This window comes from Fulvia fulva, chromosome 8 (assembly GCF_020509005.1).
Source record: "Fulvia fulva chromosome 8, complete sequence".
NCBI classification, from domain to species: Eukaryota; Fungi; Ascomycota; class Dothideomycetes; order Mycosphaerellales; family Mycosphaerellaceae; genus Fulvia; species Fulvia fulva.
This window is the reverse complement of record NC_063019.1, coordinates 3195575-3212122: the sequence shown is the minus strand read 5'-3', so window position 1 is coordinate 3212122 and position 16548 is coordinate 3195575. Positions and strand designations below refer to the sequence as shown.

Below are 16548 nucleotides of genomic sequence, written 5' to 3'. Positions count from 1 at the left end.
ATACTGTGACACAAGAGCTGGCTTGCGAGATCGGCAGAGGTCTTCGCATCTGATACCGAGAGCAAACTTCAATAGCAAGCTAACAAATTGCAATGCATTGCTAATGGCAGAATTAGGTCATACCATACTGAATGTACCGATGGCGCAGCTGCGACAACCGTATGCGGTCAATATTCACTGGTTATACTCGCGAAGAACTTCTCGAAGAACCGCGTATATATGCAACCCAGCTGGCTAGGTCATCCTACTCATCGACTCTCCTGTGGCAGCAGCAGCCATAGCCTCTCGCATGTCACGAACATTCATACTTTACCATGGCCAACAAAGCAGAGACTAACGGAATAGGCGGCCACAGCACCACAGCGAGTGCACAAGGAGAGACGAGCGCCTTCCCGACCCTGCAACCTGTGCCCAATGTCAGTCCGCCCAACGGCAAGCATGTCATACCCTCGGATTATCCGGTGCTCCAAGATGTCAAAGGTCGGCCTTGGTGGAAGGGTGTGGTGGCCTACCAAATCTGGCCTCGCTCTTTCAAAGACAGCGGTGCCAATGGCATTGGCGACCTTCAAGGCATCATCTCCAAGCTTGACTACCTGAAAGATCTTGGTATCGACGTTATTTGGATCTCGCCAACCTTCGATTCTCCTCAGAAGGACTGGGGATACGACATTAGCAACTACGAAACGATGCACAGAGACTTTGGAACTCTCGAAGATATGCAGCAGCTGATCGATGAGGCGCACAACCGGGACATCAAGATACTCCTGGACCTGGTCATCACTCATACTAGTGATGAGCATCCCTGGTTTCTGGAGAGCCGCAAGTCTCGCGATAACCCCAAAAGTGACTGGTATATGTGGGCTGACAAGCGTCCTGGCAACATGATCGACGGCGAGATGATCGAAGAGCCATCCAATTGGCGGGCAGCTTTCGGCGGTAGTGCCTGGGAGTGGGTTCCCGAGCGCGAACAGTACTTCATCCACTTGTTCTTGAAGTCACAGCCAGATCTGAATTGGGAGTGTGAAGCGATGCGAGATGCGATCTATCTGTCAGCGGTCAAGTTTTGGCTGGACCGTGGCGTTGATGGCTTCCGTATTGACACGGCCAATCGTTTCTGCAAAGATCCAAACTACCCAGATGCGCAACGTACTGTCGCTGGACGATGGCAGCCTGGTAGCAAGTACTACATCAATGGTCCGAAGATGCATGTCTGGCTCAAAGAGCTTCGTGCCAGAATGGTGGCAGACTTTCCGGAGAAAGACCTGATGCTGGTTGGCGAGCTACCTCTAACACCATACGAGGAACTGCTCCGCTATGTCAGTCCCGAGGAGAAAGAACTCAGCATGGTGTTCGACTTCGACATGGTCAAGCTTGGTAATAACGACAACCCCGATGAAATCGCCAAGCACGAAGTCAGCAATTATATGGACAAAGATAAGAGCTATACCCTTCCATTGTTCAAGCAGACTGTCAAGAAGGTACAGAGTCTGATCACAGACACCAACGCCTGGGGCACCGTCTTCATGGAGAACCACGACCAAGGCCGCAGCATTCCTCGATACGCGACCCCTAATAGCAAGTACTGGCGTCAAGCTGGTAAGATCCTCGCAATGCTCCAGACAACACTGTCTGGCACTCAGTTCATCTACCAAGGCCAGGAGATCGGCATGCTGAATATGCCTCACGGCTGGGGCAACAACGAGTTTAAAGACCCCGACACGATTGATTACATCGAGACTTACATCGAGATGAACCACAAACATGATCCTCGAGCCAGTGACAAAGCCCGTGAAGGCGTATTCAAAGTCGGCCGCGACAATGGACGCACTCCCATGCAATGGTCAAACTCACCAAATGGAGGCTTCACGGGCGCGAATCCTTGCTGGATGAGGGTCAACGACAACTACTCCTATATCAACGTTGAGGCACAACAACAGGACCCAGATAGCATCTTCCATTTTTGGAAGAAACACATCGCTATGCGCAAAGATTACAAAGAGCTCTTCATGTTCGGCACGTTCGCACTCTACGACATCGCCAACGAACGCATGATGACATATACCAAGATGTCCACGGATGGACAGATGGCCCTCATCATTTTGAACTTCAGCGACGACGACATGCCACTCAATACTCTCCAGCGCCATCTTCTGGGTCACACTTACCGCCTCATGAGCAGCAACGTTCAGAAACCTGGCGATCACCTCGAGCCGTGGGAAGGCCGTGTATACATGGTACGTGATGGTCTCGAAGCAGACATGCCAGGCCAGCCAAGCAATATCGGCCAGCTACAGGACTTGATGCCGACAAGGGCGAAGGGTGTTGTGAGTTCTATGCCGATGACTGGGCACCCTGCCGGACACCAGCCAAGGCGCGAGAGTAAGCTTGATGGTACGCAGTGGATTAGCGCTGCTTCTTTTTGATGGCTTGATGTGTTTTGCTAATGACTTTCTTCGGGCCTTGGTGTAGGTTATGATCTTAAGTCTCTTATGCGCATGCTTTGAGTATGTGTACCAGTATGCCAGATTGAATGACATTCAGATTTCAGCAAACCGCACCATTGTAAGAACCTCCTTCCGACTCCCAACACAACTTATATGATGAATAGCATTCCGTGTTCGATCTGAAGTCCCAGAGACATACCCAGGACAAAGCTTTACCGTACAGATGGATCCCACAATGCCGGTCCAACATCCGCAGCCATGGCCCCGTTCGAGTACCGATCGCCACGTGGGCCAGAGCTATGTACCCAGCGTGAAACCTCAAAACACATTCCAGCTCGTGAAATACATGTTCAATCTCAGAGACGATAGAAGGAACGCCTTTCTTCAAATGGAAACTTCGCCAGAACAGCTCTCGCGTGCTTCGGTCCTGCATCACGCGATGCGCTAGACAGGCATGACCAAGAATGCTCAACAAGCTCTGCAAGTCTCGCCCAAGCAATCAGCACCTCATTAGCGACTTCTCACAATGCGATGAACGATGTCATTAGCCATACTTTGACGCAAAGGCCGGTCTTGCTGTAATGCCGCCCTTGCATCTGTCACGTTCGGGGCGCACGTTGAGAGTGGATCTACGAAACTCTCCTCCATCCATAGCGATGGCTCAATTCACGACAGTCCGCACCTCATGGCCGTTCTGAGAGCTGCTGGATGACATCTATGAAGAGGGTGCTGTGCTGACCTTCGCTTCTTCGTCTATGGCACTTTCTCCCGGTCCCAGTGATCAACATGGCAGTCGAGCTTCTTTCCCAGGCGACTGGCCATGGAGTCATCATTGGCCTCTCAATTCTATTCTGCTTGATCATCCTCGCAGCTGTCAGAATCCAGAAGCGATACCTGTCAGAAGACTCCGATCAATCAGAAATGGTACGTCGATAGACCGCGCAAAACACAGCACGGGCTAATCGTACCACAGTTCATGGTCGCCAATAGATCCGTCGGTACTGGTCTAACCTGCTCGGCCGTCTTCTCAAGCTGGATGTGGATCAACGAAAGTGTCTTCTCAGCGGCATATACCTACAAATGGGGCGTCGCCTTACCCATCTGGTGGGCCAGCGGATTGTCCTTCCAGATCGCTCTGATGGCGGTCCTCGGGATCGTTGCAAAGCTTCGTGTGCCGTATGCGCACACATCACTAGAGTTCATGCGGAAACGATATGGAAGTTATGCCCATGGACTCTTCATCGTTATGAATCTCGTTAATAACATTTTCGGATGTGGGAACATGATTCTGGCTGGCTCTCAATTGGTTACTGGCATGACGGGGATGCATGTGATTGCAGCGGCTGTGCTTATACCGGCTGGAGTCGTAATCTACACGGCTGTGGGAGGATTGAAGGCCACGTTCTTGACGGACTTTCTTCATACCAGTATCGCGCTGATACTGCTGATTTACTTCGCTATCGCTGTGCTGAGCAGCGAGCATATTGGCGGACCATCTGGTCTGTACGAAAAGGTTATGGCGGCAGATGACTACATCGAGGGCAACTACATGGGCTCATTGCTCTCTTTCAAGTCAAAGAGTGGTATGCTCCCAGTGAAGTCGTCTACATAAGATCATTAGTGACAATGGAACAGCCATACTTTTTGGTCTGGTGCTAAAGCTTGGCAATCTTGCCCTGGTAATCATGGACACGGCCTTCTGGCAGATGTCCTTCGCGGCCGAAGTACACGCTACAGTCCCAGGCTACGACCTCGCATCCATAGCAATCATCGCCATTCCATGGTGCACTGGTACGCCCCTCAAGACCACAAGCCATTAGCTGAGCCATACCCACATAACTAACTCCCGTCCCCTCAACAGGAACAATCATAGGCCTCTCCGCCCGCGCCATCGAAAAAACCCCCATCTGGCTCACCTACCCCTCCACCCTAACCCCAACACAAATAAACCAAGGCCTCGTAATGCCCTTTGTCCTCGCCTCCCTCCTCGGCAAACCCGCCACCGCAGCCCTCCTCGTTCTCATCTTCATGGCCATAACCAGCACCGTCTCCTCCTCCATGATCGCCGTCAGCAGCATCATCTCCCTCGACTTCTACCGCACCTACTTCAACCCTCTCGCCAGCGACCGCAAAACACTGCAAATCAGTCATCTCGGCGTGGTCTTTCATGGCTGCTTCATGGCGGGATTCGCGGTGATGTTGCAGTATGCCGGGGCGGCGAATAATTGGGCGACGTATGTCAGGCCGATTGTGGCGTGTCCGGGGATTTTCCCGATGATGCTTACGATTGTTTGGGAGAGGCAGACGAGGCTTGCTGCGATTTTGGCGCCGTTGCTGGGGCTTTGTTCGGGACTTGGGGTGTGGTTGTCGCTGAGTTGGCGGTATGGTGGTGCGATTGATATTGATACGACTCAGCTGCAGCTGCCTGGTCTGTATGGCGCTACGACCTCTTTCTTCTCGCCTCTGGTGTATTCCGTAGTCATATCTCTGGCAAAGCCATCACGCTTCGACTGGCGGGAGTTCCTGAGGATGGAGCTGATCGAGGACAAAACGCCCACGGTCTCATCGCGGCCAAGCACGATTGCTGTCAGCTTATCCGACGACTTCCAGAACGAGGAGAAGCCTGCCTTTGTCGAGGGTAAAGGTCCAGAGAGCGTGAGCAGTCAGCAGCCACCAGCCAAGAACAAGGCACAAGCGGACCTCGACGATGTCGTTCACCCCTTTGGCGAGGAAACGATCAAACACATCAAACATTGGTAAGTATTCGACGACATGGCTCTATCCCCTCTCCACTGAACATCCACTAAATCCCCGACTTCTAGGCTCAAGATCGCTGTCACCTTCCTCCTCGTCAATATTCTGGTCACCATTGTTCTCTGGCCAATGCCATTCTACCGCGACTGGGTCTTCACCAAGAGCTTCTTCGGCGGTTGGGTAACGATGGCCTTGATATGGCAGTGGTTGGCCTTCTTCACAGTCGTTGTGTACCCAGTCTACGATGGCAGACATGCAATCGTACAGGCGTTGAAGGGTTTGTCGCGGGATCTTGCAGGGCGGAAATAGATTACTGTATAGAGCATAGACTGCTGAGAGTTAGACGAGGGTATAAATGTAGAGTATGGTGTTGACCGTGCTGTCTGCCGTTGTTATTATCGCTATGGGAGTGCTGGGAGATGAGGTATTGCTGAGACGCTGTTGATAGTCGCTTGGTTACTAGGCGGCAGGCCCAGGTGTTCGAGGTATTTCCGATCATATGCGAGAGCTTGGTTCTTGAGTTTGATGCTGCCAAAGGGTGTTCCATGTCGCCGCTGTAGGCCTGGGGCGGGCGTGCTGACACTGCGTGGAGGGAGTCCAGGTTTACGGCGCTTGTCCATCGTCAGCGAAAGGGGTCCGGCTTCAAGTTCTCCTTACAGACTGTCTTCCTGTCCACGAGACGGAGCTTGGGAATCCCGCTTGGAGACGATGGATGCTGCCTCACCTCGTCCATCATGCCTTTGAGTGACGGCCTTGTCATCTCTGCCCGCTGGTCTCCGATCGCCAGACCACCGAACGGACAGCGCATCTGGGATCCTTCGATATCTTCGATGTTTCGGCCAAGACTTGTCTTTCCACTTCCGCTCGTGTTGCTCGTGCCGTTGGTGTGAATCGACGAGTCATCTGCACCGCTGTCTGAGTGGCCATCGCCCAAGATTTTCTTGCCATGCAGATAGCCTTCCGGCTCTTGTGCCTGTGCTGTGATGTTTTCCTCATCCGCTTCATCGAGGTATTCGTCTCCGTCTCGTACGTGCCATCGCGCCAGCAGATCGTTCTGGATCTATATAACTTTATTGATAGCCTTGACAATCGCGATCTTCCGCGTACGGTGCAACTTCGGATGTGAAAGAATTGACTCCATCATCGCGTCCTGAATATAGCCGAGGCAAGCTCCGAGGAAAACATAATCGACGTGAAGAGGGTTGCGTCGCCCTTTACCAACGTGCATCAAACCGACCTTGTCGAGGTACTCCCAGTACTCCATCTTACTAGGGTCCGAATTCAACTTGGTGAGATACCATCGGAGGAACATCTTTCGATTCTGGATCGCACTGCTTTCTTCGGATACAAATGTGTCGGGGTTCTCCTCGCTGCGACTGTCTCGATTCGAAAATACTCGTGCGGTAATGTCGTGTTTGAGAAGCTTTTTGTAGACCATGTTGACGATGGCTGGAATGATCGTCTTGATATATACTTGGCTATCGATGAGTGCCTCGACATCGTCTAGGGTATGTCGGTAGAATGCTTGGATCAAGATAATTGAAGTCCTCACCTGGTCCAAACACCCGAAACTCATGAAGGTACGTCACCCTGGCAGGCAAGGAAGTATAGAGCTCGCGGCGATCGACATGTTCCATTCCACGTGGTAGCGAAGTCATGGTAGCTGAAGGTCTTGGCAATGCTCTTGTAAGGCTGTTCCATACTGAGAGGCTGAAAGAGAGGTTCAATACTTAAAGGAGGCATGCTGACAGAGCAAATTCTGTGCAGAAGGACAGAAGGGACATACGGATATGGCGTGAGGCCCGCTATCCACACGCGGTGTCGGGTCGTGGTGTGACCAACTGGTGGACTGTGATCCGAGAAGAGGTCGTCCTGACGTACAATTGTTTGCATCTTACCTGCAGCAGGATCCACGCCCGAGGCGGCCTACTTTACACGGCACATGAAGGCCATGTGCCTGATCGTCCGGAAGGGAGAAGCGAGATGCACGAGGTTGTGATGAGGATGGCGTGAAAAGTGGAAACACCGGAGAAGATCCTGCCATCTCGTGGAAGCGATTATACTGCCAAGCGAGGAAGACCGGCAGTCTGTGCAAAGAGCACCTCTTCCACTCTTCCTACTGCAATGTATGCCGCGGTATACCACTCGACCCACCTCTTGCTCTATGCCTCTGCACATACATGTAGCAGCCCGCGCCGATGTCGTCGTCATGCTTCTTGCCGGTGTGGTGCTACGAGAAATGCAGCTTCGCTTCGATGTCGTGTCGCGGATGGTGATATCATGGGTCCGGGCGTGGACGAGGCCCAGAGTGTTGATGCTTCAAGATTCGATGCCGGTCGTCAAAGGGCCATGAGAGACGTTGGGCAATGACCAGCAAGCCACCGAGGATGATGTTGTGGATGAGGTACGTTGCAGGAAACATCAGGAGACAAGAAAACAATATGGATGTCTCACCTTGTCGTCGCCGTCTGGCCCGTGCTGGAACCGAAACTCTGAAGTCAACCCTGGTGTCTTTGCATGACGACCGCACTTCACCTCTGCATCAACACCTTAAGCATGACCGCCGCGTCGATCGTCGTCTTGACTGCACGCTACACAGAGCATACCTCGGCCGAGCGACCACATTTTATCCCCGGTGCCTTATCGGTATGCAGAACCAGGCGCTGACGACGCCTCCTCTCCACTATGTCGCATACACAGGACGCGAATGTGAGGTGTCGCGGCTGCGATTACAACCAGGTCTGCTTTGTGCCGATCTGGCCTATGGGTGGGCAGGAGGAGTACGAGAATCCGCGATGCATCTCAAATATATCAGAGACATCGGGAGGGTACTGAGGCGACTTCGGCGGGCCCCGCCAGAAGAATCGTCGCCATGAGTAGATCTGTGTGTGTGAGTGTGCGTTGTGTACGATACCCAATTCCGTTAAAATTGTCGCAGTCACTGTTGATCACTGCCGCTCTTTCCGATTTCGCTCCCGAAACGGTCACCGCGGAGGGTACCTGCCCTAAGTGGCTGCTTCCCAAGCTTTCAGTACCTGCATGAGCGCAAAACATAAAAGTCAACAACACCTCACCTGCTCCTCACAGCCTTTGAATACATTTCGAACATTTCCGCCGATACGACTGCACCACGAACGTCAGCGATTTCCCTGAGGGTTGACTTTCCACCACCGACAAGCACAAGAGCCATGCCACAAACCATCCTCATCACAGGCGCAACAGGCCACATCGGGTTCCGCACTCTCCTCCAATCTTTGCAAGCAGGCTACAACGTCAAAGTCGCAATCCGTCGACCCGAACAAGAAAAGCAAATCCGGAAAGCACCGTCCATGCAACCTTACCTAGCAAATGTCACCTTCATAACGATTCCAGACATGACTGCCCCACAAGCCTACGACTCCGCCGCACAAGACTGTACCTACATCATTCACGTGGCAAGTCCCATCCCAATGAAGCAGAATACGCAACAAGCAACCGCCTCCGGCAAATCCTGGAAAGAAGTATACTACGACCCAGCAGTGGAGGGAACTCTCAACATCCTGAAAGCCGCATCACACTCCGGGACCGTGAAACGTGTGGTCATCACTTCCTCCGGCGCTGTCCTCGCCAGTCTCTCCAACCCTACAGCAGGCGCAACAGAGATCCGATCCTGCCCAACTATGGAACAGGCAGAAGCAGTGACAGATGCGTACCAGGCTTACAACATGTCCAAGATCCTCGCCATCTCTGCTGCGAACGAGTACATGAAAGAGGCGAGGCGGGGTTTTGGCATCGTGCATGTCTGTCCGGGTTATGTACAGGGTTCTCATGAGTTGTGCGAGAATCTGGACGACTTGATGAGGACAACGAGTCGTGCGACGGTTGATGTTGCGAAAGGAGTGAAGCTGGGCGCGCCGCCGGCGGCACCGCATGTGAGTTGCGCGATCTGGGTTGAGGATGTGGCGCGGGCGCATGTGGTGGCGTTGGGGTCTGGGAAGGTGAAGGATGGGGACGTATTGGTGCTGGTCGGTAATGATGGCAAAGGATGGGAGTGGAGTGAAGTAGGGAGGCACATGCGGGAATTGTTCCCCAAGGAGGTTGAAGGGGGTGTCCTGAAGCCGTTGGTGGAGCAGGAGAGCATGAAGCTGAACTTCGATAGTAGGAGCACAGCGGAGAAGCTGGGTTGGGATTTCGCCGGGCCAGAGGTATGGGCGCGGGAAGTGGTTGCGCAGTATCTGCAACAGGAGAGGAAGTAGGCGACACGATCTTGAGTTGGAAGCATGGTTGTCTTCGTATGTGCTAGATGGAGTCGCCAGCGTGGCGTAAGCTACCCATCTGTTCCCGTGTTAGTGTATACCTACAAGAGTCATTAAGGAGCAGGTGTCCAGCACGTCATCGTAAGACATGCCTTTGCTGTGGCTCACGAAGCGTTAGGTATACCCTACAAACATACCTTCGGATCATCCTCGTGCGACCGGTAGATCTTTGCCCTGTGGAACCAAACAGCCTTGCATTGAGACTCTACAATTTGTTCGAGCCATTGCGCTTTCTCATCGTAGCCCTGCAGACGGAATATCACGGAACCACGCAGAATGTCCTGCGCCAAGGCGTTCGCTTTAGCAGCCTTTGCAGAGAAAATAGCATGCAATGGGCTCTCTGGGTCCTGAAGCCAGGACAGGAGCAGGTCGGCCGTAGGTCTGGCAGGATCATATAGCGGCCATCTGGCTCGCTCTTCGTACCCGTCCTTTTCTCGGCGCCATAACTGCTCCACTGCGAAGTCGTAAAGCTGCTCGCTACTTGGTGGAGAATAGTCATGTCTCAAGAATCGTGCCAGAGCGACGTACGCAGACATGAACAAGCCTCTATGGCCTTGACCAAGCCGATGATCCCCAAAGTCCATCACTGCCTTCTGGAAGCACTGTAGCGCCGGATCGCCGTCGCTAGGGGACCACGAAGCGTGTGCAGATATCAAACTTCCAATCAAGCGCTGAGCAAGCCAATGCGGCGACAGGCATGGCTTTTCCTTGTCAAAAGCTCTCGTTGGTTGTCCCAGCTCTCTTGCGATCCAACAGAAGAGGTAGCGCTCCAAGTCCTCGGGCAAGGCAAACCAGCAAAGCGCATCGGTGAGGTCCCTGTCCAGATATGGATTTCCCTCGAGATCTTGCGATATCAACCAGAGCATCACGCGCCCTCCCACCTGCTTTTCAGCACATGCCTCTTTCCGTTGTGAGATAGGCAATCTTTCGATTTCCGCCCGACTCTGCTTCAGGCACAGCTTGGCATCGTTCACAGTAGCCGTTTTGTCCTCTGCCAGTCTCTTGAAGTCGTCGAGTGTGACCTGTCGCTCGGCTGCAGTCGTTTCGGCAGCCCAATGTGTGCCTGTGCTGGAAGCAAGACCGTATGCTGGTGTCGAGAAGGAGGGCTTTGCGGCGGGTTTATGGAGCGTCGTGGACAGTGGACGAAGCTGTGGCGGCGGCGAGAGGCGCCATACTGGACGACCGGCTGTGGTGATGACCTTCGTCACAGAGCTACGCAAGAGCATTACTGGTGTGCAGCTACATTGTCATTGTTGACTTGCTCCGCGCAGAAAGAGCCAATGGAGCTCGTGTAACCAGAGTTCGGCACTTCGGGACCACTTTCTCCGAGGCTCTGCCAACACTGGGCAGATATCGCCAAGAGATCCAATCACATGCATTGCTCGGCCCTCGTGGACCAGCCGAAGCTACAGTGTACGATATACCTTGGCTACGCGTCCAGCAAAGCACCGCAGAAACCAAGATGAACCTCCAAAGTCCACCGATGACGTTGTGCTTGTCACTGCATTGGGTGTTCGATCTGCACAATGGAGAGCATTGGTATCGACCTGAGCAGCATTTCTCTGCAGAGTAATCATACCAAGTGTTCGAAGCCACACCACTTGACCCTCCTGTTCACTCACTTCCAGCCTAAACTAAACCAAGATGTCGAAGTCGTACGGCGTATGGGTCGCAAACCCCGTGTCCTACTCTGCCCAAACACCCAAGCAAGATTCAAAGTCACCACACATCACCTTGAACTTCACCGATGGTAGCAACGGTGGCGAAGCAGAGATCAACGTCAAGTCCACGGATAAGGATACTCGCCTGGTCTACTGGGTCAATCAACAATCCTCCCACCCCATTACCAAATCTCTGGCGAACCTCGACCTGGGACCTCGCACATTGGGCTCTGCGAATAACTCCGACCTGGCTCTCGACTTCCAGCGCACGCAACCAGCACTTCTGCACATCGACAAAGGCCAAGTTCTGGACTCCTACGAAAAGGGCCCAAACAATGACATTCTGGAAAAACTCGAGCCAATCTTAGACCAGGCTATCAAGGAGAAGGCCACCATGTACCTTTATGGTCAGAGCTACCACGACTCTGATGGCCAGTCGGGTATTCACGATTTCCATATGAACCAAGGATACCAGAAGGGGTACTCCAACGCGCTTTACAGCGATGGCAGCTTTTTCATCAAGTTCAACGACGGACATTGGGAGGCTGTGTTTCTGGCATTTGCGTCGCAGAGCTTGCCCACGGATGACAGTGGTGATCCGACGAGTGGTGCTGAGACTTTCGAGCAGCGCTTGGGTTCATCGTCGTCGAAGTAATCTGCGTGGCCGACTACCTGGGCGCGCGAGTCTTTGTTAGCGCCACACTGTGAGAGCGCCGTGGCCTGTTAGAAGCATGGCTCTTTGTTACGCCGAATGGCTATTGTCTCCAGCCACAGACCGAAACAAGGCCATTGTACATATGGACAAAGCATTCATAATCACATATATGCAGATGTCTCCCTGCATTCCATGGCAGGAGGTATCGGTTCACTGACATAGCAAAGTTGCAGGTCAACTATCGAAAAGCTATCTCAGCATACCCGATCAAACCACAGACGACTACAGGAACCTCTGACTATTACATCATGCTTCTTCCACCTCACCCAGACCAGGACTCGTACGACTGGTGGTTCTGGACAGAGTCGCCGAAGATCAAAGCAAAGATCATCGGTCCTCCACCCAATCCACTCCGTCCCGTCAAGCCAGTGCTACTCGAGCGTATTCGACGCGGCAAAGTACGGAAGCATTCCCAGTCGCCAGTATGGTATCAAAGCTCCAAGGTCAGTGCCCCGAAGAGATGTCAAGGGAGATGTCCAGCTAACAGAAGGAGCAGGACTCGCAAGGTAATCACCCTGCCCATGAAGCATGCATATAAGCTTCGGACACAAGCCTTGGCTGAGAAAGAGTTCAACGAGGCGTTGGATGCACTCGTTGACCTTTTCGCTAATTCGAAACTCAGCACCGTTGGGCCCGCGCAGCCGGTCAAAAACGAAGGTGTCCCAGCGGCGTCCACTGCAACTCAATTTCCGCCAGCAGCTTCCGCGAACACTGCAGTCGACCCCGATACTCCAGATGAAATGGACTCCGAGCGAGACCCCCTTGCCATCGCCAGAGAGTGGTCTGACAATCTTGCCGAAGACGCAAAGAATCTTCGAGAGCGCGAGGATGCTCAGATCGAGCGTGAGCGAGACTACGCTGTCCGTCTTGAGGCTCTCATGGAGCGTGAGAATGCACTAAAGGACCGAGGCGAGCCCAAGCCCAAGAGGAAACGCATGATCCTCGATCTCACTGATGACGACCACGTCAGGATCAAGACCGAGCCAATATTCCCTGGGAAGAAGGACGTAGTCGACCTCACCGATCTTGTCGATGATCATGCTGCGGTCAAAACTGAGGCGGTCAAGCCGAAGGTCACTCCAATGGCGGCGTCAGCCAAGTCGAGCGTCAATGGATCTGCTGACACGGTACCTAAGCCTAGTGTCCAGGCTGAGCATGTCGTCAAGCACGGAGCTGAGTCGCATGGCGAGGTCGTCTCCACTACAACGACTACCACGACATCAAGCACGATCACGACCATCACGGTCCAACAGAAAATGGTGCCTTGTAAGCGGAAGAGAGCTTCGTGATGTACCAATACATCGACCATGAGTTCAGTCCTTCAAGACAGAGCTGGTCCCTACTGTAGAAGGTAAGTAAGTATCAATCAAACCGTCTGACCTCCCAATATCGTATTTGCGCCATTGCCGTGATGCACGCGTAACACATTACATAGCACAATCCCACATCGGCTTCGCCAAATCTGTACCACAATCATAAGCGATGATCTACAGCATGGGTAGGACCTGTATCGCCGAACACCCGCATTCCCACGCCAGCCACGCCAGCCTGATCAACTACAATCATCTCACAAACGATGGCAGACATTGAGTTCGGACAAGAGATCTTCAGTATGCTCGGCAGCCCAGCACGCGTACTGGGTCGAGTACCACTAGTCTTCAGATATCTCAGCGAAGGGCTAGCGGTACTCCGCGCGGAGCCCAGCGAGTAGGCATTACAGCGGTACGGACCGACCTATCGCGGGCGGCTATGGCTGTTCTTCGATGTTGGGGAGCTAGAGGCGATGGAACGATTGATCAATGAGGGAAATGACGAGAGCGTGTTTGCGTTCCGGAGACTGCATCTTGCTAGTGGAGCGACGACGACGGTGGTGGTGAGTGATTGTATGCAACACAAGGTATACTCAGATAGCTTCTGACGTTTTCAGGGGTCTCTACTAGCATCAGTCTGTGCTACCATGTTATCACTTGACAGTCTAAGCGAAGTGAACCTGACCGTTCGCGGCCTGTTTACAGTCAGTCTCATGCTGTCGCTGATGGCAGTCTACTTTGCCTTAATACAGCAGCGAGCACTCGCGCTGCCAACAGATGCCGAGAGCCTGCGTCTCTGGCTCTGGAACGGTCAAAGGCGCACGGTAGAGAATGGAGGCCACGGTGGAGAAGTCATCATCCGCGAAAGCTCGCTGTCAGCGAATATGGTGCTTCAGGCGCCCTTTGAGCTCCTGAGCATCTCTATAACCTTGTTCCTTGGCGCGCTTGCGGCATACCTTGGTTTCGCTATGGTGCAGGAGGTTCAATTCGGGACAGGACCGTGGCCGGGCAATACTGCGTTGTTTATATTCTTCTTGGTCTGTACGACGTTTACATTAGCGATGTTTGGTCAATCGCTTGGAGAGAAGGAAAGAGAGATGCGGACGTGTAGGAATGGAGGGAGTCGTAACAATACATAGTACAAAGCGAGCCTCTGACGCTTAATATTATTCTTCAAAATAGTCTCATTTGTTATACTGTTGGCCCGATTTCCCACCCTTGAGATCAGGTGATAGGTGGATAGCTTCTGTGCTGACCGAGGCACTCCCTCTTCTGTGCGCAGGCAAGGGCTGCCACGATCGTGTCCTTCGATTGAGACCACGACCAGACGTACGCGAGGAAGAGAATTTCGTCCTCGCCTGATCGAGCAGATGTCGGAACAGAGGACGCAGTGTGGCACAGCAACACGCTGTAATGGCGAGACCGGTCTCGGTGCAGGACCATATGGCGACATCAGTTGTGACGTAGAGGAAGTCATCCTGGTTGGCTAGCGTGTGGATGTAGGGGATGCGAGCGATCGTGGCTATCGATGCACTGAGATTCTTGTTAGCAGGGGTCAGTCTCGAAGACGATGAGCGAGATACGCTTACATAGCACTCATAGCCAAGATCACGCCGACCATCGCTTTCTCTCGCTTGGGCAGCTGTTCCAGGTTCCAGACAATGATGAATGGCAGGATCGAGAACGTCCAGTCCGCTACGCACATGATAGCGGAGTAGGCGTAGACCGCTCCAGTGACAGCTGAAGTGTTGAGGCAGAAACCCTCAGCTCCTGCGAACCGTGTCCAAAAGAAGGACACTGGCGAACACTGGAAGATGAACAGCAAGAAGAAAGCTGCACTATACAGCTCGGTCACAGCGAGCACCACCAAGAGGATCGTGCGTTGTGTGACATCAACCAACAGCCTCAGCAGCATCAATGCTATGCTCGCTTTGATGGCCATGTTTGACAGGACGTAGAGCGGTTCACATAGCCACCACCACTGCTGCTGATCAGCCAGTGTGCACTTTCTTTGAGCTTCATCCCTCTCCTACCTTGAGCCCGAGTACCATCTCTGAGGGTGGCTGTATGTCCAACGAATGTTGTCCAGTGCCATGGTAGACGCCCTTGACAGCGCATGCAGCGAAGCATGTGAAGAATGCCTGTTCGTGATCAGCATGCCACATCGTTCTACCATGAGGCCATACATACCCATGCCAGTACTGCAAGCCAGTCGTCCCATCCAAAGAGCTTGATGACGACCGCTCTACAATAGACCCGGAATGCTGTAGCAATTGTCGACAGGCTCAAAAAGAGTAGGTATACGGTCATGACCTGAGGTCCACGTCCAGCCGGCGTTAAAGCCATTGTGCAGTGGGTACAAATGGGCCCGGGGTCCGCGCCATCGCAAGCGGAGGAGATGGTACACAGATACATTGTCTTGTGACACCTTGCCCCATGAGGTACTTCGTCGAATCGTCCCCACAGAGTCGTCTTTCGAGCAATACTTCCTGCAGAGAGCAGATCATATCAATTGGCAGTTCGTGAAGACCGGGGTCATGTCCTCGAACGGGATCGCTTCAGGCATTGACGGGCTACTGGAGAATGGCATCGGCCAGTGGAAGACCATTCTGATCTTCGCTTGGAGCTTTCCGACGATGAGGCACCAGAAGGTGTCGTAGTGGACGCATAGTGTACGTTCGGACGCGGCACGTCGCCAGCATCCGGGTCTCGGGAAGCACCTTAGCCTCGTATCGCGACAGTTCCCCTAAACCTAGGACCCCGCCAGGCACAGGATGTTGATCTTTCTCAATGTTTGTGTATAACGGTTGTACTTTTCTTCAACAGCATGTGCGCCTCACATTTGACCGCAACATAACCTTCTCGAGTCAGCAGAGGAATCCTCTTCGGCAGTAGAATAATACAACCAAATCTCCACGTGACTGCAGGCCAGGGCATTTACTGGCTGTGAGGAAGATCTTGTGCTCGAGCTGTAGTTGGGTCGACGCCCAAGAGCGGCTTGTGACCAGCAAATGCCGAACCTTCTCACCTCAATCGAATCGACACTAGACCTTCGCGAGATCTGTCTCCGAGGTGGATATGCCAATCCGAGGTCTGTGCCGAACCGAATGATCGAGGTTGTCGGTCGATGTGCATTCGCATTGGCATAGAAGAGAGTCCTATGTAGCCGAAATGGCCGATCGTTGCAGCCCTACCGAAATAGCAAGCCCAATGTGCCAGTGTCCTGGCGGGAGCTATACTTGTCCCGGGATACGTACTGGTCTGCGCGGTGTTGAACTGCAAAGCTCGACCCAAGCCTGTGATGAGCATGTGAAAGTATTCACCAAGACGTCTAGAACCAATGCCTGCTCCCTGCAAAACGGTCATATT

The 16548-nt window shown here is 53.1% G+C and overlaps 11 protein-coding genes across 11 annotated transcripts; 7 read left to right on the top strand and 4 right to left on the bottom strand.

Moving 5' to 3' along the window:
* Positions 1-314: 314 nt before the first annotated feature.
* Positions 315-2423, top strand: CLAFUR5_11447 (Alpha-glucosidase; the record flags this gene model as incomplete). The annotated part of the gene is made up of 1 exon (XM_047910595.1): positions 315-2423. One exon carries the CDS (start codon positions 315-317, stop codon positions 2421-2423), a length of 2109 nt encoding a protein of 702 aa, XP_047764987.1.
* Positions 2424-3230: 807 nt separating this feature from the next.
* Positions 3231-4056, top strand: CLAFUR5_11446 (putative urea active transporter 1; the record flags this gene model as incomplete). Its single annotated transcript, XM_047910594.1, has 2 exons — positions 3231-3368; positions 3418-4056. 2 exons carry the CDS (start codon positions 3231-3233, stop codon positions 4054-4056), a joined length of 777 nt encoding a protein of 258 aa, XP_047764986.1.
* A 73-nt stretch (positions 4057-4129) lies between these two features.
* CLAFUR5_11445 (Urea active transporter) lies at positions 4130-5507 on the top strand (the record flags this gene model as incomplete). Its single annotated transcript, XM_047910593.1, has 3 exons — positions 4130-4235; positions 4306-5200; positions 5267-5507. The coding sequence occupies 3 exons, from the start codon at positions 4130-4132 to the stop codon at positions 5505-5507; spliced, it is 1242 nt and encodes a 413-aa protein (XP_047764985.1).
* A 313-nt stretch (positions 5508-5820) lies between these two features.
* Positions 5821-6856, bottom strand: CLAFUR5_11444 (uncharacterized protein; the record flags this gene model as incomplete). Its single annotated transcript, XM_047910592.1, has 3 exons — positions 5821-6252; positions 6286-6701; positions 6751-6856. The coding sequence occupies 3 exons, from the start codon at positions 6854-6856 to the stop codon at positions 5821-5823; spliced, it is 954 nt and encodes a 317-aa protein (XP_047765256.1).
* Positions 6857-8386: 1530 nt separating this feature from the next.
* On the top strand, positions 8387-9433 carry CLAFUR5_11443 (Ketoreductase CTB6; the record flags this gene model as incomplete). The annotated part of the gene is made up of 1 exon (XM_047910591.1): positions 8387-9433. One exon carries the CDS (start codon positions 8387-8389, stop codon positions 9431-9433), a length of 1047 nt encoding a protein of 348 aa, XP_047764990.1.
* A 43-nt stretch (positions 9434-9476) lies between these two features.
* CLAFUR5_11442 (uncharacterized protein) lies at positions 9477-10719 on the bottom strand (the record flags this gene model as incomplete). The annotated part of the gene is made up of 2 exons (XM_047910590.1): positions 9477-9512; positions 9631-10719. The coding sequence occupies 2 exons, from the start codon at positions 10717-10719 to the stop codon at positions 9477-9479; spliced, it is 1125 nt and encodes a 374-aa protein (XP_047764989.1).
* Positions 10720-11137: 418 nt separating this feature from the next.
* Positions 11138-11809, top strand: CLAFUR5_11441 (uncharacterized protein; the record flags this gene model as incomplete). Its single annotated transcript, XM_047910589.1, has 1 exon — positions 11138-11809. The coding sequence occupies one exon, from the start codon at positions 11138-11140 to the stop codon at positions 11807-11809; it is 672 nt and encodes a 223-aa protein (XP_047765277.1).
* Positions 11810-11885: 76 nt separating this feature from the next.
* On the top strand, positions 11886-13158 carry CLAFUR5_11440 (uncharacterized protein; the record flags this gene model as incomplete). The annotated part of the gene is made up of 3 exons (XM_047910588.1): positions 11886-11945; positions 12037-12296; positions 12366-13158. The coding sequence occupies 3 exons, from the start codon at positions 11886-11888 to the stop codon at positions 13156-13158; spliced, it is 1113 nt and encodes a 370-aa protein (XP_047764988.1).
* A 287-nt stretch (positions 13159-13445) lies between these two features.
* On the top strand, positions 13446-14318 carry CLAFUR5_11439 (uncharacterized protein; the record flags this gene model as incomplete). The annotated part of the gene is made up of 3 exons (XM_047910587.1): positions 13446-13553; positions 13590-13742; positions 13797-14318. 3 exons carry the CDS (start codon positions 13446-13448, stop codon positions 14316-14318), a joined length of 783 nt encoding a protein of 260 aa, XP_047765064.1.
* A 45-nt stretch (positions 14319-14363) lies between these two features.
* Positions 14364-15121, bottom strand: CLAFUR5_11438 (uncharacterized protein; the record flags this gene model as incomplete). The annotated part of the gene is made up of 2 exons (XM_047910586.1): positions 14364-14712; positions 14769-15121. 2 exons carry the CDS (start codon positions 15119-15121, stop codon positions 14364-14366), a joined length of 702 nt encoding a protein of 233 aa, XP_047765115.1.
* A 76-nt stretch (positions 15122-15197) lies between these two features.
* CLAFUR5_11437 (uncharacterized protein) lies at positions 15198-15594 on the bottom strand (the record flags this gene model as incomplete). Its single annotated transcript, XM_047910585.1, has 2 exons — positions 15198-15320; positions 15370-15594. The coding sequence occupies 2 exons, from the start codon at positions 15592-15594 to the stop codon at positions 15198-15200; spliced, it is 348 nt and encodes a 115-aa protein (XP_047765113.1).
* Positions 15595-16548: the final 954 nt, after the last annotated feature.